Source organism: Xenopus laevis, chromosome 5L, assembly GCF_017654675.1.
Source record: "Xenopus laevis strain J_2021 chromosome 5L, Xenopus_laevis_v10.1, whole genome shotgun sequence".
Lineage (NCBI taxonomy): Eukaryota > Metazoa > Chordata > Amphibia > Anura > Pipidae > Xenopus > Xenopus laevis.
The window spans coordinates 169,588,375-169,615,918 of record NC_054379.1 but is presented as its reverse complement, the minus strand read 5'-3'; the positions used below and the strand labels follow the sequence as shown (position 1 = coordinate 169,615,918).

At 45.0% G+C, this 27,544-nt stretch overlaps 1 protein-coding gene across 4 annotated transcripts in view; it reads right to left on the bottom strand.

Moving 5' to 3' along the window:
- Positions 1-26,037, bottom strand: part of dpysl5.L (dihydropyrimidinase like 5 L homeolog) — a 29,913-nt gene extending 3,876 nt beyond the window's left edge. The window contains exons 1-11 of one of the 4 annotated variants that reach the window (XM_041563660.1): positions 25,919-26,037; positions 10,867-11,129; positions 6,680-6,838; positions 4,905-5,084; positions 4,393-4,461; positions 3,106-3,150; positions 2,503-2,578; positions 2,091-2,247; positions 1,725-1,866; positions 1,080-1,222; positions 664-871 (exon numbers count right to left, since the gene is read on the bottom strand). In XM_041563660.1, the coding sequence (XP_041419594.1) occupies positions 664-871; positions 1,080-1,222; positions 1,725-1,866; positions 2,091-2,247; positions 2,503-2,578; positions 3,106-3,150; positions 4,393-4,461; positions 4,905-5,084; positions 6,680-6,838; positions 10,867-11,127 (1,440 nt within the window). In that variant the 5' untranslated portion in view covers positions 11,128-11,129; positions 25,919-26,037. Of the gene's footprint in view, positions 1-663; positions 872-1,079; positions 1,223-1,724; positions 1,867-2,090; positions 2,248-2,502; positions 2,579-3,105; positions 3,151-4,392; positions 4,462-4,904; positions 5,085-6,679; positions 6,839-10,866; positions 11,130-16,634; positions 16,856-18,947; positions 19,090-25,918 lie in introns of those variants that run through there. The other 3 variants (XM_041563664.1, XM_041563661.1, XM_041563662.1) reach the window with 3 other exon arrangements.
- Between the last annotated feature and the right edge of the window lie 1,507 nt (positions 26,038-27,544).

Here is a 27,544-nt window from a genome sequence, read left to right as displayed (position 1 = left end):
CCAGGAGAAACCAGACTTCTTCTTCTCATGATACTCTTTTCAATGAATCCAATGTGGACACTCTACTACCATCATAGCACTAATTCTATGTCCTGACTCTTAATTTGTCTAAATCATCCCAATCCTTCCAATAGATGCTTCTAATAGTCTACATATATGTAGACTGTATATCTACTCGTTTTGAGACAGCCCTGTGGCTGCATTTATTCTATCAAAACTATCAAAGAGTCCAATGCATAAGAGTTATCTCAAGAAACTCAATCATTTTATTCCAGGTATCTTGCATATCTGTTTATTAACATTACAAATCTCTCAAAGAAATGGAAATTTTTGGCCTTCAAAAGAACTCAACTCAGCTATGGCAGCTACTTAGACTCCAGGTATCACCAACAAATCAATCTTATTGGGTCTCAGGAATCACAATACTTGCTTTTCATGATGCTGTTCTTATTTTAGGTGTCTAAACCAAACCCTTGCAGTTCAGGTCTTTACAGACACAATTGTGTCATAAATGGCTAAAATAGTTAATATTCTACATTACAGAACTGCTTTCTATAGTATTCCAAGGGACACCTTAGCTGTTGACTTATTTTCCCACTCAGCTGCAACCAGCCCCCATAATAGATCTTTAACACTTTCCCAATTCCCTCCTCTACAGTTTACCTTTTCCTTCTGCACCATCTTCTTGTAAAGGAAATCTGGGTAAGTCCTCATGGGGAAGAAACAACCAGATCCTTCCGCACACATGAACACTCCATTCTCATAGACTACGCGGCCATGGCTAATGGTGACCAAGGGGACTCCGTGACATCTCATGTTCTCATACAGATTCACATCTCCACCTTGGACCTGGGTGCTGGCAGAGATGGTCCTAAGGCAATAATTGGATTAGGATATAGAAAAGTGATACATAAAGCAGTGCCACCACCCACATTCAGTCATCTGGTCTCTCATAAAGACTTGGTTCTTTTATATGGAAAGCCTCCTTGGGAGAAACTACAGGGGCATCAGTAGGGTAAAGCAGCCGCCACAGAGGAAAGAACCAATGAGAAGGCAGCTCTATTATTCCAGTCCCTTACCTGGTCGCCTCAGGATCCCACACCACTATATCTGCATCAGCACCTGGGATAATGCGCCCTTTCCTTGGGTACATGTTGTGTATTTTGGCTGCATTGGAGCTGGTTATTGCCACAAATCGGTTCTCATCCATCTTCCCCCCGACCTGTGTGGCAAACAAATAAGGATTAATTTACAATTGCTGGGTGCAACACTAGGTGCAATGATCACAATCAAAATGCCATGCTGCTCCATATAGGAATGTCACCTGCACCTAAACGTTAGATAATACCTTCTATCACTTGAGCCTATAACCCTACAAGTAACAGTAACAGTACTTCACAACATGCACCCACATATTTGCACACAGGGCAGCTTGTACCCCCTTGTTTAGCACAGGTGATTTCATCTAATGAAGAAGCTAACGATGGCCAAGAACCATAATTTCTCTCTCCAGTCCTGATCTGGGTAATCCAAATTCTGAGAGCAACTGTCAGGCCAAGTTGCCAGGCACCAGAGCCTTACAGAACAAATGGATGATTCCATGAACTTATGGGCGAGGGTTTATTTATTGATAATGTTGTACAGGACCATTACTCTCAAGTGGGTCAGTGGCTATTACTGTGCTTTGAACCTCCACTTTCTCAGCAGCCCTGCCTGGAACATACCACTCCTCTCTCCCATATAACACTCATGCGGTCTTGCACCCCTCCAACGCCGTGAGGAATCTTGGTGAAGTCCTCCTTGCCCATGGCTTTCTGTTTGGTGGTGAAGGTTCTGTGGTCTGAAGACACCACATTGAGCGAGTCACTGGGAGACAAAATAGGGGAGAAAAAAGATGCAGTTTGATGCATGTGCCAAGTGGTAGGTAGTTAGGGTGGAGCTGCACTCTAGACCACTGGAAGTAAATGTAGCTGTGATGAAGTTCCCTTCAGGGGATCCCAGAGCAAAGAAGCTCAGAACCCCCTTGTCTACTTGCAATATACCCCCACCCTCACTGTCTGTGCCTGACACCCCCCAATCCCCCCACTTACTTGGCCAGCAGGCTCATGAGGTAGTTGGGTGTGTTAGTGTCCAGGCGCAGTGGTGGGACAGTAACATAGGCGGCGGCGTGAGACCACTCCTGGTGGTAGTAATGAAGTCCATTCAGGGTAGAGTGGGCTGTGGTGGTCTCTCCGTATACTGATTTACCTGAGGGACAGCACATCAGATATATAAATATGAAACCCACCAGTGAACCAGGCAATTCAAACACCTGTATTTGTTGCCAGACATGCGCAGGTGCCCAAGGTTCCACCTCAGGGACATTAGCAGCACCGCACAACTCTTGTGTCTTGGCACAGAATTACAGCTGATTCAGACCTTGTACCATCTCAAGCAATGAGCCCCATTATATTACTCGTTCTTGGCTTATGGTGGCACAGCAGCATCTGGGGGGCTTCTTACCTTGCATCTTGGCTGCGGCAATGACATCTCCTGCTGAAATACTGGACACATTGACCAGGTATAAAGGGCAGAAAGTCTGAGAAGCAGAAATAAAGGGGAGATAAGATGGAAGAAAATGCATTCTGGGTAATAAGTGTAGGGTTAACAGTCCATATAGAGGGTAATCCCCCACATGTGCTATTCCTCTAGATTCTAGGCCAGTTACGCCAGTTATAGTCCATTCTAGGAAGGTGAGATAGTAAGGGAAAGCTAGAAAGAGCATGTGCTCCACCTATGGATTGATAGCTGGAGGGGGCTCTAAGAACTTATGGCCTCCTATTCTTTTCTTTTGGCAGAAGATAGTAGTTGCACAACACCCTTTCCCTTCCTCCTCCAGTGAGGGCCCATCTGAGTAAAAGAATCCAGTGTGACCCATGTTATACCAACGCTAGCTGGACACGTTTAGGCCAAGATACAGGTTCCCTGAACATAACAAGGAATAACCAAGCACCAGCCCCTCCCAATGCCAACCAGATACCCACAATGCCAACCAGATACCCACAATGCACTATTCCTAGGGACAAAACAAATGCCCCCAGGCAATAAGCCCCAGGAGAACATTACCCTGTTAGCGATGGTTATTGCTCGGTGTACGGCCTCTGCTTCCAGCTGCAAATGAGAAACAAACATGGAGAGACATTACATTAATATTCTATAAACGCAGCTCTGAAAGTCATACAAGCCATTGGCAAGAAGCCCATTCTGCTCACCCCCAGTGAAATTGAATCCAGTCACCCCAATACTTACCTACGAACATTCTGCTCCTGGTCTGTTCTTTTTCCCATAGTAAAATGGACTGAAAGCTCCCCCCATTGGCCAAAATGTAATAAACCTGATTTATATTGTCTACTGAACAGCAAAGCCAGGGGAATCTCCAGCCATAATGTAAATAAATGGGACCAGGTTTTACCCCATGTGGAACAATATTGGCATTGTTTTGTGATGAATCCCTAGAAACGACTGACAGATATAGATGGATAGATAGATAGATAGATGTATAAATAGATAGATAGAGATACATAAAGATAGACAGATAGAGAAAGATAGATAGATAAATAGATAAATAGATACTGTAGATAGATAAATAGACATATTGAGAAAGATAGATAGATAGATAGATAGATAATAGATAGATAGATAGATAGATAGATAATAGATAGATAGATAATAGATAGATAATAGATAGATAGATAGATAGATAGATAGATAGATAGATAATAGATAGATAGATAGATAGAGAGATAGATAATAGAGAGATAGATAGATAGATAGATAGATAGATAGATAGATAGATAGATAGATAGATAGATCGATAGATAGATCGATATAAAGATAGACAGATATTTATCTTTCTCAATCTGTCTGTCTATCTATCTCTATCTTGATCTATCTATCTATTATATAATAGATAGATAGATAAAGAGAGAGATAGATAGACAGACAGATTGAGAAAGATAAATAGATAAATAGACAGACAGACAGACAGACAGATAGATAGACAGACAGACAGACAGACAGACAGACAGATAGATAGAAAGACTAAACTACTAAAAATGGCCTCCCCTTTAAACAAGACTTTGTCCATATATTGCAATATATTTAAGCTGCCCAACTGTGTCCGAGTCATCTCGTTTCTGGCCAGTCCTACACTCATATTATATTATTATATTATATCGTATAGACGTGAGGCTCCTCCATAGAGACAATATGAAGCTCCAGTGAATGTGGTCGCTGTCCTGCTGTGTGGACACTAGGGGGAGCCATACATACAGGTTTATATAAGGACTCGTATTGGCAGGTCAGTTGTACACAAGAGGTAGGGGGTAGAAATTGAAAGGGGTCTCTCGTTACCTCTTCGGGTCGGCTGATCTCAATTCCCTCAGGGCCAGTGATCCCCAGTTCCAACACCTCCTTAGCACCCTGCAAAAGACACAGCACAGAGAACATGGGGGCCCTGTAATCACTCAGTTTCCCAGAATGCATTGTAGGTGTGCAGTCACATCATTATTATTATTATTATTATTATTCATTGACTGGACTTCTGTTTCCCATCCCCTTTACCCCGCACTTCTCTTTCTGACCAGTAGGTGGAGCCTCCACTCCTTCAGACACAAATGTTAATAAGTGAATACAATTCCCAGGCTGGATTTATATTGCTCTCCCCTCTCTCCAGTGTCTCCCCTGTCCCTCTCACAGTCTGCCATTCATGTAACTACCTTGTTGCTAATGTGAGATATTTAGAGAAGATGCGGGTGGGTGGGGTTCAGCGCACAAGCAGATACCAGAGAAGGGAAATACAACTAGACCAGAGCTTTTATTGCTTGTTATCGGTGCCACAATGGGATTCAAAGTGCCCCCCTTACCTCTGCCACCAAATCCCCATTCTCAGCGTGGACACGAGCCACGGCCCCCAGATCTTTGCAGTGGCGGAAGACTTGGTAGAGCTCGTGGTCCCTCAGCATGTAGAGCTCCTTGTAGGTCATGAACATCTGGAAGGAATTCACCCCTTTCTCTCGCACCAGGGTCTCCATCTCAGCCCTCACCTGCGGGACAGAGAGAAACACAAGGGGGTGACTGTGGCATTTGCCCAACAACAAGGGCTTAGGTGCAACCAGGGCCACCATAACAATTCTCGGGGCCCCGTACCCCAAGTTAAATAAAATTAGTGCCCAAAGGTTTAAAAAAGAAAAATGGTGTTCGTTGCAACTCGGCTTCTACTTCAGCAGTTCAAGTGGGGCCCGGTTAATCCAGGAAACGCAGCTCGGCCCCCCTTAATATATAGAAGCCGTCAGGCCCGGGCAACTGTGCCCCTTGATGGTGGTCCTGGGTGCAATAATAATTACACAAATTACTAAATGATACGTGGGGACGGAGCATGTAAGTTAACCAACGAGACTACGGATTCTGTTTGGGATTCTGCGTTTTTCAGTAGGATTCAGCCAAATCCAAGTGCGTCTGAACTGAATCCAAATCCAAAAAATCACGCGACTCTTCGTCACACAAACAAGGAATTGAAACATTTGTAACCGTGTGCTCTGAGCACAATTCTTATTCCCCCTCATTTCCCTAATTTACATATGCAAATGAAGATTTGGTTCAGTATTCGGCAGAATCTATCACAAATGATTTGGGATTCGCCCTAAAATAGTGGAGTCTGTATATTCCTAAATGAGACCTCCATGAGTTACTGTTTGGAAACACTGAGGAGCCTCCTATTGTGCTGCCTGATACTTTAACCAGCAGGGGGCGCTGTGTATGTGTATGTGAGGGAGAGGATTGGTTATTAAGGCAAATATGCAGATGAATAAGGTTTCTGGGCCAATCATTATGGAGAAATACAGTGACTAAAGCTATACAGGCAGAGCCACTCAGAACCCCAGTGGATTGTAAAGGTCGCAGACTCTCGGCTGGGAGTTTCCTCACTCTTGGTGTGATATTGAGATGGAGCCGAGGTTGAATCCATCATTGGACTGATTTATTAATGGGCACCAGGAAGTGCTGGTCCAGCTGTTTTCTCTGCCCTTCTCAGGATTTGCTTTTCCCTGTCACAGAGGTGGTTTTATATTGATTAGGTGCCTGGGCACACACAGCTGCTGCTCCCACCCCCTGGGAATAACCTCACCCATCCTGTTCTTCTAATATTATATATATATATATATATATATATATATATATATATATATATATATATATATATATATCCAATATATCCAATTTATAATACTATATACCCAATTTATAACATTATATACCCAATTTATAATACTATGTACTCAATTTATAATACTATATACCCAATTTATAATACTTAATACCCAATGTATATTATATATCAAATTTAAAATACTATATATATATGGACCAGGAACAGCTGCTCTTCATTTCACCTGAGTGACCCCAGTACTGGACCAGTACCAAAACCATTAAACCTAATAACAAACATGTAGGTAAATATCTGACACATGAATTAACCCCAGGGTACCAGGGAACTCCCTTATGCCATCTGGGGGAGGGGGATATCTAATGACATGGGGTTGGTTAATAGGAGCACAAATGGGTTGGTGGGGGCCACACTCACTGACCCACAGATATAGGCGCCAGGGTGGGGTTCAGCACACAATACAGTTCCATGTCTTACCTTGGGGCTCCACCAGGTAACGCCCATGTGCAGGGAGTAGTCACAGCAAACCTTGGGGTCGGCCAGGCTGCGGCACTTCTCGTAGGCGTCGAGGAGAGACACGTCCTTGTCGGGCAGAACTTGTCCAATAATCATGGTGGTGCCGCCCATGAGAGCTGCCTGCAGGGGCAGAGCAGAGATGAAGGGGTTATGTGTGATGAGCAGAGATGAAGGGGTTACGTGTGATGAGCAGAGATGAAGGGGTTACGTGTGATGAGCAGAGATGAAGGGGTTACGTGTGATGAGCAGAGATGAAGGGGTTACGTGTGATGAGCAGAGATGAAGGGGTTACGTGTGATGAGCAGAGATGAAGGGGTTACGTGTGATGAGCAGAGATGAAGGGGTTACGGTGTGATGAGCAGAGATGAAGGGGTTACGTGTGATGAGGCAGAGATGAAGGGGTTACGTGTGATGAGCAGAGATGAAGGGGTTACGTGTGATGAGCAGAGATGAAGGGTTACGTGTGATGAGCAGAGATGAAGGGGTTACGTGTGATGAGCAGAGATGAAGGGGTTACGTGTGATGAGCAGAGATGAAGGGGTTACGTGTGATGAGCAGAGATGAGGGGTTACGTGTGCATGAGCAGAGATGAAGGGGTTACGTGTGATGAGCAGAGATGAAGGGGTTACGTTGTGATGAGCAGAGATGAAGGGGTTACGTGTGATGAGCAGAGATGAAGGGGTTACGTGTGATGAGCAGAGATGAAGGGGTTACGTGTGATGAGCAGAGATGAAGGGGTTACGTGTGATGAGCAGAGATGAAGGGGTTACGTGTGATGAGCAGAGATGAAGGGGTTACGTGTGATGAGCAGAGATGAAGGGGTTACGTGTGATGAGCAGAGATGAAGGGGTTACGTGTGATGAGCAGAGATGAAGGGGTTACGTGTGATGAGCAGAGATGAAGGGGTTACGCGTGATGAGCAGAGATGAAGGGGTTACGTGTGATGAGCAGAGATGAAGGGGTTACGTGTGATGAGCAGAGATGAAGGGGTTACGTGTGATGAGCAGAGATGAAGGGTTACGTGTGATGAGCAGAGATGAAGGGGTTACGTGTGATGAGCAGAGATGAAGGGGTTACGTGTGATGAGCAGAGATGAAGGGGTTACGTGTGATGAGCAGAGATGAAGGGGTTACGTGTGATGAGCAGAGATGAAGGGGTTAGGTGTGATGAGCAGAAGGGGTTACGTGTGATGAGCAGAGATGAAGGGGTTACATGTGATGAGCAGAGATGAAGGGGTTACGTTTGATGCTGTAACTTCCCTATAGGACAAATAGTTAATATGTGCTGCACTGATTGGCTGCAGGTGAGATTTCTAATGATTCCAATGACCTGGACCCCTGGGTAATCTTGCATAGTGGGTGACACAGGGGAGCCCCCTCAGCTCTAGGTGAGTTGGGAGAAGTCGCACCATGTGCAGTAGTGATGTACAGGCCGACCTGAAGCCCACGGGACCCAAAGTTTGTGGCTGAACTTTAGTCTGAGTCCTTTTATATACTCATATATATATATATACTCACATGCCAGCGTGCCCCACCCCCACCCATGACATCACAGCGGGTGGGTATATAAATAGGGGAGATTGGCCGGTACTCAGGGGTCGGTGTGTCTCCTGTTTTTCTCACTAATGTCCACCCTTATAATGAAATGTCAACTTCCCCTTTAATTTATATCCAGTCTCATTATTATTATCCAATCAGAACCTTATTTATTTCTTCTTTTTATTCTTCTTGACTTTCTCAGAACGTCTCAGCAAATAAATACAGTTATACATATAGACATACAAATGGAGAGATTAGGAGTCGGGGGTTCAGCAAACATCATTGGTTATTTCATACAGACGAATATTTCCCATCAGCCCCAGCGAGTCATTAGGATTAGTAACAAGTCTGAATGATAAAACACATTACCCACAATGCCCCCCTGTATCTTCCATTATCAGCAAGCCTTACAGGGAGTTGTAGCCGGGAGTATCTGGATGGCTGTTGGTCACTTAACCCTGTACTGCACTTTAACCCTTCCCACTCACTGGCAGCTCAAGCTCAGAATCAGCAATCGCAGTTCAGCACTATGATCAGTGGACAGCTCCCAAATGACTCCTCTACATTCCCCTTATTCCTGGGGCCACACTCTCTCTTCCCATTAGACATTAGAGCTGCTATTCACACATTGGGACTTGTTACCATGGATACAGGGCCAGCCCACGCCTCAGAGACCCCCTGTTAGGGGAGAGGACTGGAGGGTCACTGGGAGACCAGTGATATCATTAGATTGACTGACTGGTGGGGCTCTGGCCCTCCCATGCCATACTGGCCAGTGAATTGGTAGGGACATTACACTGTATTAGATTGTTAGCTCCTCTGGGCAATACATCCAAGTGCCGGTTATTAGAATGTCTAAAGGAAAACTGCTCATTCCAGATCACTTCTGGCAGTTGCATCACAAAACAGGAGGGGCCTCGTCAGAAAGTGGGCGGGCCTATATGCAGACAAGCGAATGGTCTGGGAGTGAATATCTTACAGATTAAATACATGAGAGAAGCAGTTCAGCACGAGGCCCCCTGGTGGCTGCAAACAAGTCGCTCATGTTGTCAGACCAGGAGAGGCAGTAGAAGCTGCTGGTTGTGTGAGTGTGGGGGAGGGGTGAGTGGGAAGGTTGAGTGAGTGGGAAGGTTGAGTGAGTGTATGCTTCTGAGTCCACGGAAGTGACCCCTACTGAGGAGAGAACATATAAATGTAGATCTGCTCCCCTACAGAGATGACTTTATTGCTCAATATCTCTGCTGATAATGTTCTACAATTATCTCAGTCATTTCTCTATTGCTATGACTGCTCATTAGCTAACGAGTGTCCTTACCAAGTGCCTGGATATTAGGCCATGACGGGGGTTCAGCTGCTGCTCAAGTCTCTGTATCAGGGAATCTCTCATTGAATTATTCATGTGCCCGTGTCTGGCACTGCCGTCTGCCTCTTATACCCCCTCCCTCTGAACACGCTGCTGCTTTTGATCCCCTTTAAATATCCCAGAATTCCCTGTAGCACATTATGTTCAGTCTCTTTCATTCCATTCCCACATCTTCCCATTTATCTGGGGTCCCGGGATCCAAACACCATTTACTACAATCACTACAATTGATTTGTTCCATATTCCTGGCACTGCCAGTCTCTCCCTCTGCCATTCATAGAATATAATGAGAGTCCTTTATGTATAAACCAATGGGATGGCACCGGGGAATATCCAAACCTTGTTATGAGGTCGGTTAGAGGGAGATTTGGGAAGTGCTTATTTGTACCCTGGGTACCCCTAGAACTATAGCAGGATGACACCCCAATGTTTCTATATATCTGTAACCTTGTTATGAGCTAAGGGGGTCCAGTCTGAAGGTCAGTTAGGGGGAGATTTGGGGTGAGTGCTTATATGTACCCTGGGTACCCCTGGAACTATAGCAGGATGACACCCCAATGTTTCTATATATCTGTAACCTTGTTATGAGCTAAGGGGGCCCAGTCTGAAGGTCAGTTAGGGGGATATTTGGGGTGAGTGCTTATTTGTACCCTGGGTACCCCTGGAACTATAGCAGGGTGACACCCCAATGTTTCTATATATCTGTAACCTTGTTATGAGCTAAGGGGGCCCAGTCTGAAGGTCAGTTAGGGGGAGATTTGGGGTGAGTGCTTATTTGTACCCTGGAACTATAGCAGGGTGACACCCCAATGTTTCTATATATCTGTAACCTTGTTATGAGCTAAGGGGGCCCAGTCTGAAGGTCAGTTAGGGGGAGATTTGGGGTGAGTGCTTATTTGTACCCTGGGTACCCCTGGAACTATAGCAGGGTGACACCCCAATGTTTCTATATATCTGTAACCTTGTTATGAGCTAAGGGGGCCCAACCTGAAGCCCAGTTTGGGGAGCTCTTCGTTACCTTATATTCTCCAGGGGGGTAAATTCCTTCCACCGCCAGAGAGACAGACGCAGAACCTGGGCGACAGTCTGAACATTAGGAAGGTAATTTAATTCCAACCAATCAGATGTTTGTTATTAAACAGCTGATCAGTGAATGTTACCTGCTGGCTGGTTGCTATGGGTTACAAGACCAGTAGCCAATATCACACTCCCAATGGCTCCGCCCACCCTCAGGCCACATGACTCACCTTGGTCCCATTGTAGAAGTCGTCCATGCAGGTGGCATTCATGAAGGTTTGGTGGAAGTGGGTGCTGGTGTCTATTCCTCCCGGGATCACAAGCTTCCCTGTAGCATCAATAACCTTGGCTCCACCAGGGATCATCAGCTCCTTCCCGATCTGCTGGATTATTCCATTCTCTATATAAACGTCAGCCTCCTGGGTACAGTCATCGTTCACTACTTTCCCTCCTTTGATGAGTATCCGAGCGCTGGCAGGATTGGCGTGCATGTCTGTATGAGCAGAACCAATAGATACCGGGTCAGAACCTGGAGCCCAATTATAATTAGTTCTCATCCCCCCCAGTACTGTCTTATGTCTGTCCCTTCCCCTATCTGCCTAAAGAACTCACACTTATTCCCCCATTACGGCTTATTTTTGCTTTGCAGAATTGTGGGAGCAGCACAATCCCCGGGGATAACAAATCTGACAGTTTACATATGACTGTGTAGATATTTCTTCCCCAGAGAAGGGAAACGTTGTTTTGGCAAATTTGTCTCATAATTAAATGGTGTTTTCTTTATAAATAACAAGGTGAATGTTTGGCTCGGGCCCTTGGCTTATTGATGACTGTGAGGAGCTAAAGAGCTGGGCTCCATGTGACGTCTAGTTAATGTGAATTGAGGAAAAGCCCAATAGTAATGATCCCATTGGACCAGTACAGACACCCTGGTCGGGTCACATATTTTGTTCCTAGTCCTGTAAAGAGGATTTGAATATGGTCTTCTGTACATTTCTATTAGAATATATTGTTGGGAGCTGCCATGTTGCTTCCCAGTATGACATTGCGTGTCTCCTTACAGACAGGAATAAAGGGCACTAGTTATCTGTGGCTTAAACGACCCTGCCATGCGGCTAATTCAATTCATCACAAAACCCATCTAGTCGACCATTGCAGCTGCAGCCGACTGGAGAAATCGTCTCATCAGAGGAACCCCAGCCGGCAGTCGGGCACAAACTGTCATTATTAACCAGGGAGCATCTGGGGATGACAGAGAGATGAGCAAACTGTCAGCACAGAGAGAGGAGCAAACTGTCAGCACAGAGAGAGGAGCAAACTGTCAGCACAGAGAGAGGAGTAAACTGTCAGCACAAAGAGAGGAGCAAACTGTCAGCACAGAGAGAGGAGCAAACTGTCAGCACAAAGAGAGAGAGAGAGAAGCAAACTGTCAGGCACAGAGAGAGGAGCAAACTGTCAGCACAGAGAGAGGAGCAAACTGTCAGCACAGAGAGAGGAGCAAACTGTCAGCACAGAGAGAGGAGCAAACTGTCAGCACAAAGAGAGGAGCAAACTGTCAGGCACAGAGAGAGGAGCAAACTGTCAGGCACTGAGCACTCAACCAAGACACACCAACCCTGATCCAGGGAAAGTGGAAATTAAACACAGAAATGTTCCCAGAACAGACAATGTAAATAATATATATATATAAATCTGTTTATTGTTACTTATTATAGAGCTGGGGCTGCCATACTGTTAATCTGCTGAGCACAAATGATACATCAATCTAAGATGTCAATGAAAACAGCACCTGCAAATAAGATTGTAAGTTCTATGGACAAGGAACCTTTTCCCTCCTGTTTCGCGAGAGTTTTGAGTTGAAAAGCAGCAGTTTCCGGACTGTCAGATTTGGGTGCATAACACTAACTCCCCATGTAGGGTGGTTACAACTCCCAGCACCACCTGAGAGCCAAACTTTAATCGGAGGACTGCGGCTTGTCAGTTCTATGGTCTTTGTTTAGTGCCCCTCTCCTATTTCTCCCTCGTTAGCTTTCCCTTCGTTAATAATAAATGCTTCTTCTCATTCAATTCATTATTCACCTGGATCTCAGTTTCACTGCTGGCTGCCCAGCTCAGTCCTTACAAAGCCACATCCATTGGTCGAGTACATAAGGCCTGACCTCTGTCATAAGAAACTCACCAGCCGACCCATTGCCCAAGGTGTGAGTGTCAGGGAAGGCAGTAACTGGCTGTGTATAGAAATGCAAGCTCTTGTGCCACGGAGCATATCAGATGTGGCTTATTGATTGTCCTTTCTAATCTTGCCAGTTACTCAAAATAAACTTTATGTTCTCCAGCTTTCCTGTTATCTGGGTGCTAGGGTCACACTGTCCTTAGCAACTAGGCATCCGTCTGAATGGCGGGAGGAAGATGAAGGAGAAAAGAAAGAATCAAGTTGCACAGGGCCAAGCATGGCAGCTGCAGGGTTAATGCACATCCAATTCCCATCATCTTCCTTTTCTCCAATTCCCACACTTTTTCTGGCGCTTTATATATTTATACTGCTCCTCAGTCTAAAAATAAGTGGAGAATATTATGGGAAACAAGTCCTATAATGAGACTGGCACCAACACAACTGGCACCATTTGGGCCAACTGATGTGACATAGAGAGGCAAGAAGATCAGCACATTCCCATTTACACCAGCCTTCAGCCCCCCAAAAACATATTCACAAGCTCCTCCCACCTACTGACAGGGATAACAGCTGGAGGGCCACAGGCTGGAGGGGTTAAAGTTCTTGTGAAACTTGTCCTTTGTTTATGTGTCACAGTCTGATAGAAAGGGAGTCTGAGCAGCTTGTTGGGTGGGCTTCACTGAACTATATGCACAAAGGGGTCAATAAAGGGCAAATAAAAGTAGTTTTATCACTTTTTCCTCAACCCAATGAAATGATGTACCCGTCAAGTCCATGTGCAGTTACAAAAGCTGGAGGGCCACCATTGTGCCCCCCTTTTTATTAAATCAAGTCACCAACCAGCTTTAGCGAGGACCAAAAAGCGCACTGGGGAGTTAGTTAGCCGCGGCACGTGCCAGTATAGAATTCCTGACACTCGGAGATTAAATTGCACAAGGCCATGGGGGTATATGTGCGGCCCCCTGTCTGTCCTAAGACTATTAATTAATAAAGTCATTATTTAATTCATTCATTAAGAAGGGGCAGCAGCTGGGGGGCAGTGAGCGAGACTGAAGGCCAGAGACATTCAGCTGAGGGGCCCGAGCCCTGGGGAGGGGTAGAAGGGGCATCTGTCTGATAACCATATTAAAGGAGAAGCAAAGGCTAAAAGTAAGAAAGATTTATCAGAAAGGTCTATATAAATACACCAGTAACCCCTCAAAGTAATGCTGCTCTGAGTCCTCTGTCAAACAGCACATTTCTTTCCTTCTATTGTGTACTCATGGGCTTCTGTATCAGACTAACTGTTTTCAGCATAAACCTCCAGGGCTAGGGCTTGAGCATGCTCAGTTTGCTCCTCTCTCCCTGCTGTAATCTGAGCCCAGAGCTATGAGTGAGCAGGGAGAGACTCAGGCAGGAAGTGATGTCACCCCAAGCTAATATGGCAGCTGCTATCCTAAACAAACAGAGAGCTTCAAGGTATGGTAAAGCATTCTACAGAATAAATATAGTGTTCTAGCTTGTACTATTGCAGATAATCTATTGGCAATAAACTGCTTCTGTAGCTTTCCTTCTCCTTTAATCAAATAATATGGGGGAGAAGAGTTCAGGTAGGGGCAATGAATGGAAAATACCCCAAAATACCCCATAATCCATCAGTCCTGTGGCCCTTACTGCATCCAGGAAAACAGACACGACAACTCGTTTGGAGACTAATTGGCCCCCAGTTTTAATAAATAAACTAACATTCCTAAATGTCATTAGTAGCCCCCAAGATACTGGTCTGTGGCCCCCTGAACAGGATCCCACAGTTTCCACAAAGCTGCTCTCCCCAAAACCATGCTCATTAGGAAGAGCAATTAGTGAAGAATCATAGGGAATTGGCAGGGGATTATGGGAAAAGAGGCCTGTCGGCACAAATGACTCCTTTCTCTGTGGATGACAAGCTGCGGGAGTTTATTTGTGGGTGAGCGTAAGCTCTGTGGGTTAATTGCCTCCTGTGGGCTTCATGATCCCTGAGTTCCGTGAAGCAGCAGCAGCTGAGGGTTCAGGAGCGTTACTGAGCAGATTGCAAGCTCTGACCTAATTTCAGATGATGCAAAGAGTTCCATATATATATCATGTAATGAACAGGGTCCCTGGGGCTCCTCTAAAAGGGGGGACAGAGCCTCCGAGCCGCTAATTGTTACACGGGGCTGCAGAATCTTCTAGTTGTTTAAATAATTCTAATTTCAAACCTCTGGGCAGGCTGTGGCGCTGTTCCATTCATCTCTATGGCTCAGTCTCTTGGCTGAATGTGGTGGGAGGCGGTACTGCAACTAGAACTAAATACATTCAGATCTACACACATTCTCCTGCAGGTGGTCCCTACAAGAACCACAAAATTGTGATGGGAAAAAAAAGAGGGTGGAGACAGTTGTGCTGCTCACAGAAAACAAAACACCCTCCATTATATTCCTGATGCTTCATGTGTGGCCCCAGGGACCCAGCTGAACTGGGCAATAGAATAATAAACTCTGAACCCCACCATGTAATTATGTGGATAAAGATGGAGTAAATCATTCTGCTGTCCAGGTCATTGGGTTTTATATCCTTATATAGTGTAGCTGGGGGTACATTATTCCACACAATAAACGAGCCATGTCAGGACTGGTGTGACACTCCCTTTCATACCCTAATATATGCCCTATTGTGTCCTTATAAATTAAAGGTGGGGGTAAATTATTAATGATAATGGACACAGCCATTGATTGGAGGAGAATATAGAGGAAGTCACCAATCACTGTGCAGCTCAGATTGATGTTTGCAGAACAGACAGAGGAAGTCACAGGGAACTTATGGCTGAATTAATGATGGAGTTGGGTCATTAAGGAGAAGTTTAATGGGACCACATTATCCCTGTATATTCCAGGATACATATATATATTCCAGGATACAGATACATCTCTGAGGCTTCTGCCAGGCTACCTGGTGCCAAACATTGTTTCAGTTCTATGGAGAAAGGGGAGGTTTAGAAGCTTCTGTCTCCATCAGTTACCGGTAAGTGGCCGCGGTGATCTCGTATTATAATTCACCTTATAAGAAACAGATTCTCCAAGAACAGGTCTAATGTTGGACTTCCAGAATCACCATTTATATATGGACCTTCCGTAACCAATCTCTGCACAACCCCACCAGGATAGGCACAATCAGACCTGACTCCGCCCATCTGGGTTGGACTGTCTCACCTGGGCACCAGTTAAAGGGATACTGTCATGGGAAAAAAAATTTTCTTTTCAAAACACATCAGTTAATAGTGCTGCTCCAGCAGAATTCTGCACTGAAATCCATTTCTCAAAAGAGCAAACAGATATTTTTATATTTCATTTTGAAATCTGACATGGGGCTAGACATTTTGTCAGTTTCCCAGCTGCCCCCAGTCATGTGACTTGTGCTCTGATAAACTTCAGTCACTCTTTACTGCAAGTTGGAGTGATATCACCCCCCCAGCAGCCAAACAACAGAACAATGGGAAGGTAACCAGATAGCAGCTCCCTAATACAAGAAGCTGAGAGGAGGTGTGTGAGCTCCAGGCTGTGAGTTTTTCACAGGCCCATTTTGGGTCTGGGAAGAGCGTTTTTCCTGTAAACTTTGCAGGTTATGAGGATTTCTCTCAGGAGAAAACTTTTTCCACCTGTTCTTGCTTTTGTTCCCCCACAAATTCCCCTTAAAAATGAGGAAGAAGAGTGAGGACCCGCTTGGGGTGTAAGAAGAAGACTGCTACTCCCGGTTTGGCAGCAGTAGTTGAGAACATTCAGGTGAACAAGGAGGTGGTGGCCATGGTGACAGCAAGGAAGGAGAAGGTACCTCTACATGCAGTGTTCCATCTGTAATGGAGTCTCCCAAGCAAGTGAATACCCTGGGTGACCAAGCTGAAGTTGCTGCAGAGAGTTGCAGTTCTGCTGCTGAGAGTTGCAGTTCAGAGGCAAGCCAGGAAGCTGCTGCAAGGCATGCTGGGAGCCAGGAAGGAAGTGCTGCAGGCTGTGAGGAAGCCATGGAGAGACTGAGACTACATGCTGTGTGACTATGGAGGAGTCGCTGAGAGAGAAGCCCAATTCTGCTGCTGCTGCAATGGCCCAGGTAGGAGCAATACACCTGTGTGATCATGGGGAGAGGAGGCTGCTGGAAATAGCGCTGGGAAGCCACAGACTGTGAGCTCAGCTGGACCAATCACAGCCAAATAATCAGGGACCTGACAGACATTAAAGTGTTGGAGGAGAAAAGGAACATGTTGGAGGGGAGAGTTAGTAACATGGTGACTGGACTGAGTGATCTCAATGGGACTGAGAGATCTAAAGCCGTAAGGAAATAGATTTTATGTCTAATGACTTGGAGGAGATTGAGAATAACATTACCAGGGTTCTGGCACTTCTACAGCCCTGGAAAGAGCTTTGTGATAATCACAAGAGATTCCTGAGGAAATGGAGGAAAATGAACTGAAAAAGTTACTTAAAGACTTTTCTTTAACTGATTCCTGGAGGGACAATGTGGGGTCTTTGTGTGCGGATTCCCAGGTGGCCAATACTAATGGCAATATAAATGCTGAGTGTGGCTGCTGTGAGCTTGTCCAGTGAGTGAGTGTGACCGGTGAGTGAGTGTGACCGGTGAGCGAGTGTGACCGGTGAGCGAGTGTGACCAGTGAGTGAGTGTGACCAGTGCAGTGAGTGTGACCGGTGAGTGAGTGTGACCGGTGAGTGAGTGTGACCGGTGAGTGAGTGTGACCAGTGCAGTGAGTGTGACCAGTGAGTGAGTGTGACCAGTGAGTGAGTGTGTCCAGTGAGTGAGTGTGACCAGTGAGTGAGTGTGACAAGTGAGTGTGACCAGTGTAGTGAGTGTGACCAGTGTAGTGAGTGTGACCAGTGTAGCGAGTGTGACCGGTGAGCGAGTGTGACCAGTGAGCGAGTGTGACCGGTGAGCAAGTGTGACCGGTGAGTGAGTGTGACCGGTGCGTGAGTGTGACCAGTGAGTGAGTGTGACCGGTGAGTGAGTGTGACCGGTGAGTGAGTGTGACCAGTGAGTGAGTGTGACCAGTGAGTGAGTGTGTCGATAAGTCAGTTATGTTTGCAAGAAGCTTTTAGATATCATTTTGAGAAAGAGAAAAGTCTTTTTATTCTTTCTATTGTATATGGTCCAGATATAGTGAATAAAGTGCCCCTTATTGTAAAATATAAGGATATTATAAGTTACCGAGGAGTTTCATGACCATATAAAAGTACGAGGCCGAAGGCCGAGTGTTTTTATACAGGTCATGGAACTCCGAGGTAACTTCTAATATCCTCATATTTTACAACTGGGGGTACTTTATTTATTATAATACACAAGTTTCAGTGAGTCATGTGACAGAAATGACATCACTAGTCACCGTTTATAACTGATGACATCAGAACTCACCGTTTATAAGGATATAATTTACAAGATATTCATGGCTTTTGTGTATTATATGTAGACTAGACATTAAGCCCGTTAAATTAACGGGCGCTAGAACATATGTAGTCAAACATTTATAAAAACAGAATTGTTCTAGGTCGGCGAACGGTAACGTATTTACGTTTTTCAGACTATCACCCAGAATGGTAAAACACGCCACAGCGTAAGGGTGCGAAGTTGCACGTCTATCTACCATACCTCCCAACATTTGAGACTAAAAAAGAGGGACAAAAAATTGTGCTGTGCGTAGCCCACTTTATGGCCACTCCCCCTCATAAGTCACGCCCATTTAACAAAAACACACAAATTATTTATCTATAAAGCATCCGGTATGTGCATTTTGCAGCTGAAGAGGATATCAGCCTAGTGTATGAGCCTGACATGTGACTGCTCAGCCAGGGTCCAGGAATATACCATGGCGGTCAGGGGAGGGGCAATAAGTGTTTCATTCAGGTGATGTGCGATGTCTAATTGATATGCTCAAGAATAGCACCCAGTACACAGTGAGAATCCTCTATATGGATTTCTATTATATAAGTTATATAAGTTGCCCTACCCTATCAAATTACTGCCACACTGAGCCTTTGCACAGAATGACCAGATTAGTAACGAATGCGCCCAAACTGTAATGACCGAAACACAAAACATTTCATGCTTCACATTTAGAATTGTGAAACTGCATTGTTTGTTTACCTATCACTTCCCGGAATCTTCATGTTTTCCCTGCCTCCAGCGGCAGAAGTGAGGGAGAGGAGGAAGCATGAATGGGCGTGAGTAATGAATTGAAGGATCTAGCACTTCTGATGGGCACATACGTGCAGAAGAAAATAATGCCGCATGCCATCGCCTAATTTTCTCTCACCCCCATCCGGCTGCAGTCACACTCCGCACCTCTGTCCTGGCTCCTCCCTCAGGCTCAGCCGACAGATTGTGACATCACGCGCATAGTCTCATCTCGCAAGACTTCGCCGCTACTGCTGGACTGAACCACGGGCACAGCCTTCCCCAATCCTGCGCCTGGTCAGGTATTCCTCCTCCCTACCCCCAGTGTTTGTGTAGTCCAGGCCCAGTGCGGTGTGCAGGCCCAAACGGGAAGGCGGTGCCTTTGCTTCCTCCTCCTACTTCCAGTGTGCGGGAGCTGAGAAGTTACTGTCCCATCTCGCGACGCAAAGTAAGAGTTCAGTTCCGGGACTCCCTTTGCAAACGTCACGCTCCCTTGGCTTATTGTCGGTTTCCTTTACAGAAAGCGCGGTCGAGCGCGGATATCCTCCGCAAGAACCCGCAGCAGGACTTCGAGCTCGTCCAACGGGTTGGCAGCGGCACCTATGGGGATGTGTAACCTACAGATCCTGTCTCTGCGTCCAGTCCCTGTGTCAGTCCGTGGGGCACATGCGCAGTAGCGCAATTCCACGGACACAGGGACTGGACGCAGAGACACTTGAAGATTATTATATAGGATTTATTGGATAAACCCAAGAAAGAATTGCTGACTGAATTGGGATTCATAGGGTCTTCTGAATAAGGGAATTGTATAGGCAAAATATTTCCTGGAATTTGTTTCTAATTATTTCCCACCAGTGTTCTAAGTGCTTTATTGTATTTCTTTCTTTTTTTTGTTCTAATGTAATTTTATTTTGTTCAGTTTTACTTTTATGATCTTTTGTTAGATCTTTATTGCTCTTGGTTTGTCCTTGATGAGCATCATTTGCTATTGTATCTTTATACATTTATATTCCATTTTGGATTTGTTTCATGTACTGCTTCATTATTGACTTGTTTATGATTGATAATAACTTAACTGAGTGTGTCAGGTGCAAGTGTGCAGTGTAACATGGCTGCGGGGAGTACTAACTTGGCTGCGGGGAGTACTAACTTGGCTGCGGGGAGTACTAACATGGCTGCACCCCTGACTAATAAAACTGTATGTGATGGTGCAGTAAGAGAGAACGTAGCTATTGAAAGCAGTGTCACAGAGGGTGCAGGGAATCCTGCAGAGAATCCTTGTGTAAATAGTGAGAGTGAAGGGGCACAAGGGAGGAGGGGTGTTTGGGAAGAGACTGTTTAGGCAGAATGTCTCTGAGGTGGGTGAGCATCAGACCAGTAGGAGGAAGAATGAGGTGAAAATTAAGTGGGTGAAGGAGAGGGGTGAGTTCCGGGGGGGCAGGTTTGTAGCCAGAAATCTCATCAAAGAGTCACTGGGCTTTACCCCTGCAGATGTGTTTGGGCTGGAAAGTGTCACAGACACTGAGTTTGATCTGAGCTTCAAACTGTCTCAGGGGCTGGATGAGTTCTGGCGCAAATATGAGGGTAAGAGAGACGCCCCAGAATGGGAGGGGTTTAGCGTGATTCCAGTCTCCCGACCTGAGACCAAGACTGTCACCATTATGTTTAAAGGGATACTGTCATGGGAAAAATATTTTTTTTCAAAATGAATCAGTTAATAGTGCTGCTCCAGCAGAATTCTGCACTGAAATCCATTTCTCAAAAGAGCAAAAAGATTTTTTTATATTCAATTTTGAAATCTGACATGGGGCTAGACATTTTGTCAATTTCCCAGCTGCCCCTGGTCATGTGACTTGTGCTCTGATAAACTTCAATCACTCTTTACTGCTGTACTGCAAGTTGGACTGATATCACCCCCTCCCTTTTCCCCCCCCCAGCAGCCAAACAACAGAATAATGGGAAGGTAACCAGATAACAGCTCCCTAACACAAGATAACAGCTCCCTGGTAGATCTAAGAACAACACTCAATAGTAAAACCCATGTCCCACTGAGACACATTCAGTTACATTGAGAAGGAAAAACAGCAGCCTGCCAGAAAGCATTTCTCTCCTAAAGTACAGGCACAAGTCACATGACCAGGGGCAGCTGGGAAATTGACAATATGTCTAGCCCCATGTCAGATTTCAAAATTGAATATAAAAAAATCTGTTTGCTCTTTTGAGAAATGGATTTCGGTGCAGAATTCTGCTGGAGCAGCACTATTAACTGATTCATTTTGAAAAAAAACATGTTTTCCAATGACAGGATCCCTTTAAGGGCAGGACTCCACGGACGATTCCGACGCACTGCGCAAAAATGCAGGCGTCACGTCGGATGTGACGGAAATAAGGTAAGTAATTCTATTGTCGGATTGTGTTGCAGCATTGATGCGACGCAATTGTTGGATGCAGACGCTGCATTACTTACTAACAAATAGAACTATCCAGCCACAGGGGGTAGCAATCTATTCGCACACAGTTACCTCCCATGAAAAGATCCACTATGTGTTTTAGAAACCCAGAACAGCCACAGGTGCAGTTAAGATACTTTTCTAAGAATTTTGAGATAGGCAAATAAGTAATTGTAACAATTTAGATAAGGAGATCCCTTGGGGAAAGTTTAGACTCACAGCTTAAAGGGCAATTCACCTTCATTAACAAAACTGTAATAAGTGAGGAAAAAACAGAAAATATGTTCAAATTTTCATAACCTGACATTTTGAAAAATGAACATGGTAATTAGGGGGTGTGGCCACAAAAATGGGCAGGTCAAAAAAATTGTTGCGCTTTTGTTGGGAGGTGTGCCCTACACCCCACAATGTTACCACTCCCAGCTCAGATAGGATAGCTAGAATCTCAGCTGCCATAAAGCAGGACAGGACTGCTGCTTACAATGGGGATCATATAGGATGTGTGCAGCCACTGGGACAGAATGTTCTGTTATACAGATAGCTAGAATCTCAGCTGCCATAAAGCAGGACAGGACTGCTGCTTACAATGGGGATCAGATAGGATCTGTGCAGCCACTGGGACAGAATGTTCTGTTATACAGATAGCTAGAATCTCAGCTGCCATAAAGCAGGACAGGACTGCTGCTTACAATGGGGATCAGATAGGATCTGTGCAGCCACTGGGACAGAATGTTCTGTTATACAGATAGCTAGAATCTCAGCTGCCATAAAGCAGGACAGGACTGCTGCTTACAATGGGGATCAGATAGGATCTGTGCAGCCACTGGGACAGAATGCTCTGTTATACAGATAGCTAGAATCTCAGCTGCCATAAAGCAGGACAGGACTGCTGCTTACAATGGGGATCAGATAGGATCTGTGCAGCCACTGGGACAGAATGTTCTGTTATACAGATAGCTAGAATCTCAGCTGCCATAAAGCAGGACAGGACTGCTGCTTACAATGGGGATCAGATAGGATCTGTGCAGCCACTGGGACAGAATGTTCTGTTATACAGATAGCTAGAATCTCAGCTGCCATAAAGCAGGACAGGACTGCTGCTTACAATGGGGATCAGATAGGATCTGTGCAGCCACTGGGACAGAATGCTCTGTTATACAGATAGCTAGAATCTCAGCTGCCATAAAGCAGGACAGGACTGCTGCTTACAATGGGGATCAGATAGGATCTGTGCAGCCACTGGGACAGAATGTTCTGTTATACAGATAGCTAGAATCTCAGCTGCCATAAAGCAGGACAGGACTGCTGCTTACAATGGGGATCAGATAGGATCTGTGCAGCCACTGGGACAGAATGTTCTGTTATACAGATAGCTAGAATCTCAGCTGCCATAAAGCAGGACAGGACTGCTGCTTACAATGGGGATCAGATAGGATCTGTGCAGCCACTGGGACAGAATGTTCTGTTATACAGATAGCTAGAATCTCAGCTGCCATAAAGCAGGACAGGAATAAGCAGTAAGTGAGTAGTTGAATACGCAGATTTAGTAAATGTGTCCGTTTATTTCCTGCTCAGAATGTTTTAGGGACAGAGAGGAAAGTAACATTGTAACTAAGGAAACTTTGCAACTGCCCCAGTTGATAAATAATAAATCTCTCCCTGAGCAACTGACTGTTCCACTGTCTCCTTTTGGTCCCACTATATCCTGCACGCTGCTGTGTGGGGGCACCACGTGGGCCCTTGTATTAATATCTGAACCCCAATTCTGTATCAGTATGTGGCTCATGGTATCTATAAAGGAGTCAGTATTTTGGCCAAATAAACAAATGGGTTCATTGCACCCCAATCAGCAACTGAGCGAGGCTGGAAGTTGCCCAAACTAAAAATCCCTTAATAAAAGGAGTGCAAGAGTGCAGCCAGCAGTAACCATGGCAACCCGATTAGAGACATTGCTGCATGTATCATTAGGATGTATATATATATATTTTTTTTAGGGATGCAGGATTCGGATTCGGCCGAATCCTTGTGCCTGGCTGAACCGAATCCGAATCCTAATTTGCATATGCAAATTGTGGGGAGGGCAGGATTTCACTTGACTTTTTGTTACAAAACAAGGAAGCAAACCAATTTTTTTCCACCGTTTCCTTTCCCGCCCCTAATTTGCATATGCAAATTAGGATTCGGATTTGGTATTCGGCCGAATCTTCCAAGATGGATTCAGGGATTCGGCTGAATCCAAAATAGTGGATTCAGTGCATCCCTAATATATATATATATATATTATATCAATAACGGGACAGAGATTATGTGTCTGTGAGACAGAAGCCTATTGGTCTGTGTAGGAGCCCAGTTTAACCCCGACATAATCATTAACTGATTGTGGATTATTAAGATATGGAAATATTGCTCCCCAATCACTTATTGGACCCCTAATTGGTGTCTTGGGACGTCTGACTTAGAAGCACATGAGACAGACTGAGGGGTGGCCAATTAGTCAGCGGCACCCCCAGCAGCCGACAGCCCAGGAATAGATCAAATAAGAGACCCCCCCCCAGTTAAAAAGCCTGGACACCCCAGGAGTTTCCCTTATTCCCCTGCAGCTGCTCAGGGTGTTATGGGGGGATTATTCTGCCCCTCTGACTCACTAATCTCTCCCATGCAGCCACTGTGCAAAACATGGGGTCCTTTAACTCCTTTCACTGCTGGAGGGGCCCAGAGAACAAACACAAATTATTTCGAGACTCTTCTGAAGCATGAAGCGTATTCCCCTCACCCCCTACGCACCCCCGCCTGACAAATGGTACAGTCCCACCCTCAGCGATACTCTCAGCACCTCTAGTACAAATGCACCAGCTGTCAGTCACACACTCCCCTTGTCTCTCTCTCTCTGGGTGTCCCTTGCTGAATCACAGTCTGGCAGAGGATGCTGGGAGCTGTACTTCACATCAGCTACAAGGATGTTATTCCTGCTGTATCCATCACTGTGCAGTTAGGATTTGGGACTACAACTCCCAGCATTCCCTTTCCCAACAGTTGGAGGGTATAAGGTTGCCCTAATGCCAGAGCAGTGTGAGTAATAGAGAGAATCAGCAATATGTCTGCATGTTGCACTGAGCCTGTATCCCATATATATATATATATATATATATATAATACACAAAAGCCATGAATATCTTGTAAATTATATCCTTATAAACGGTGACTAGTGATGTCATCAGTTATAAACGGTGAGTAGTGATGTCATTTCTGTCACATGACTCACTGAAATTTGTGTATTATAATAAATAAAGTACCCCCAGTTGTAAAATATGAGTATATTAAAAGTTACCTCGGAGTTCCATGACCTGTATAACTCGGCCTTCGGCCTCGTGTTTTTATATGGTCATGAAACTCCTCGGTAACTTTTAATATCCTTATATTTTACAAGAGGGGGTACTTTATTCACTATATATATATATATATATATATATATATATATATATATATATATATATATATAAACAGACACACACATATATATATATACACATACACATATACACAAGCACAGGACACACAGTAGATAACAGATAAGGTACACAGCAGCTTGTTTATATAAACTATAGTAGTACTTATCTGTTATCTACTGTGTATCCTGTGCTTGAATGGCTGCCCCCATGGCTACACAGCAGCTTGTTTATATAAACTATAGTAGTACTTATCTGTTATCTACTGTGTATCCTGTGCTTGAATGTCTGCCCCCATGGCTACACAGCAGCTTGTTTATATAAACTATAGTAGTACTTATCTGTTATCTACTGTGTATCCTGTGCTTGAATGGCTGCCCCCATGGCTACACAGCAGCTTGTTTATATAAACTATAGTAGTACTTATCTGTTATCTACTGTGTATCCTGTGCTTGAATGGCTGCCCCCATGGCTACACAGCAGCTTGTTTATATAAACTATAGTAGTACTTATCTGTTATCTACTGTGTATCCTGTGCTTGAATGGCTGCCCCCATGGCTACACAGCAGCTTGTTTATATAAACTATAGTAGTGTTTCTGAAGCAAACACACCAGTTTTACTAGTGCTGCGCACACTGCATTATATTTGTATAACTTTAAAACACTTTAATTATTTGTTGTTACTGTTCCTTTAAAGCTTTGTCCTCGGTTAGGGTGAAACTGTCATTTAATGCACTGGGGCACTAGCATGGAGCAGCCACCAATGGGTTAAAGCAGATGACCCTGGGATAGTGCTGCTATGAATGGTTTAATACAGCAAATAATGTGTTAATGGCAGTGTCAGTTAGGTTAGGGAAGCAGGGAATGGGTTAATGTAGGAATGATTGGGGTGGCACCGGTATAAATGGGTTAATGCTGGTGTCATTGCAGCAGGGAATGGGTTAATGCAGGTAACTGTGGGTTAATAGTAAAGGGAATGAGTTAATGGAGGAGACAGAGGGACTGGGCAGGAAATGGTTATTGTACAATTCAGTGTCGCTCTTACCTACTGTCGGTTCCGAGCGGCTCCGGGTTGGCAGGGAATTGGCAGTTGCAGGGGATGGGCTGATCTCTCCTCCGTCCGCCTCTCACATTAACTTGAGCGAGTAGAGGCTGCGGGTCTGTAACATCGAGGGGCGGGCTCTAGGGCAGAGTGACGAGGCGGATAACCAATAGTATTGCGGATAAGGACGTACAGCAGGTTAGAGTGTCACCTGTCAGAGATCTGATTGGCCAATTCCGTGAGTAGTTCTTGGGTTCGCGTTTGTAAAGGTAATTGGGCTCCAACGAACTGCAATTCCCGAAAACCATTGCTCCGGGGCGGTGTCTCCGTCTGGGACATCGCAGAATGGGAGAGGGGAGGCCAAGAGGTTTCCATGGCGACCAGTGGTACCTGACAAAGGATGGGAGAGGCCATGGGGGTACAGGGGCCCCTGGGATTTGGGAAGGGGGGGGGGACACAATCATCTTTATAAAGAGATACAGGGAATGTATGAGAGGCTTATGGGGAGTCTCAGGTGGGTGTTGCCAGTTGTAGGGTTAAATCAGGGCACTGACTGGCGGTTTCACATATTCTCTAATTGTCAGTTTCACATATTCCCACCGACTGACAGTTTCACATATTCTCACTGACTGTCAGTTTCACATATTCCCACTGACTGTCAGTTTCACATATTCCCACCGACTGTCAGTTTCACATATTCTCACTGACTGTCAGTTTCACATATTCCCACTGACTGTCAGTTTCACATATTCCCGCTAACTGTCAGTTTCACATATTCTCACTAATTGTGAGTTTCCCGTATTCTCACTAATTGACAGTTTCACGTATTCACGTATTCCCACCGACTGTCAGTTTCACATATTCTCACTAATTGTCAGTTTCACATATTCTCACTGACTGTCAGTTTCACATATTCTCACCGACTGTCAGTTTCACATGTTCCCACTAACTGTCAGTTTCACATATTCTCACTGACTGTCAGTTTCACATGTTCCCACTAACTGTCAGTTTCACATATTCTCACTAATTTTCAGTTTCACATATTCTCACTAATTGTCAGTTTCACATATTCTCACTGACTGTCAGTTTCCCGTATTCCCACTGACTGTCAGTTTCACATATTCCCACCGACTGTCAGTTTCACATATTCCCACTAACTGTCAGTTTCACGTATTCCCACCGACTGTCAGTTTCACATATTCCCACTAATGGGCCGGTGCCTCCATGTGCATTGCTAGATGCCTGCTGGAGAGGGAGAGGGGTAACGGGCGCTGCCATTGGGCACTGAGTCATAACTGACCTTTCACCATTGGCAAAACCATATTATTCCTCTTGAGCATAAGATGTTGGGGGGTAGGGCCCAGGTACACGCGTGTCTCTCGCTGTTGGAACTTGTCATTCCACAGCCATTTGCCCGTCACATTGCTGAACTTGCCCAAACCCCACATGAACACATTGCCAATCATACAGCCACTTTATTAAGGCTTCCAGAGGATTCTGGGAGATGTAGTTCAACCAAAGCTAAAGAACTACAGATGTCGCTGTGGGTTTGGACTTTAAAAACCCACCCAATTTTTTTAATGCAATTTTAAAATGGCTTTTGGCTAGTTTTTTTTGAGAGTCTTTGGC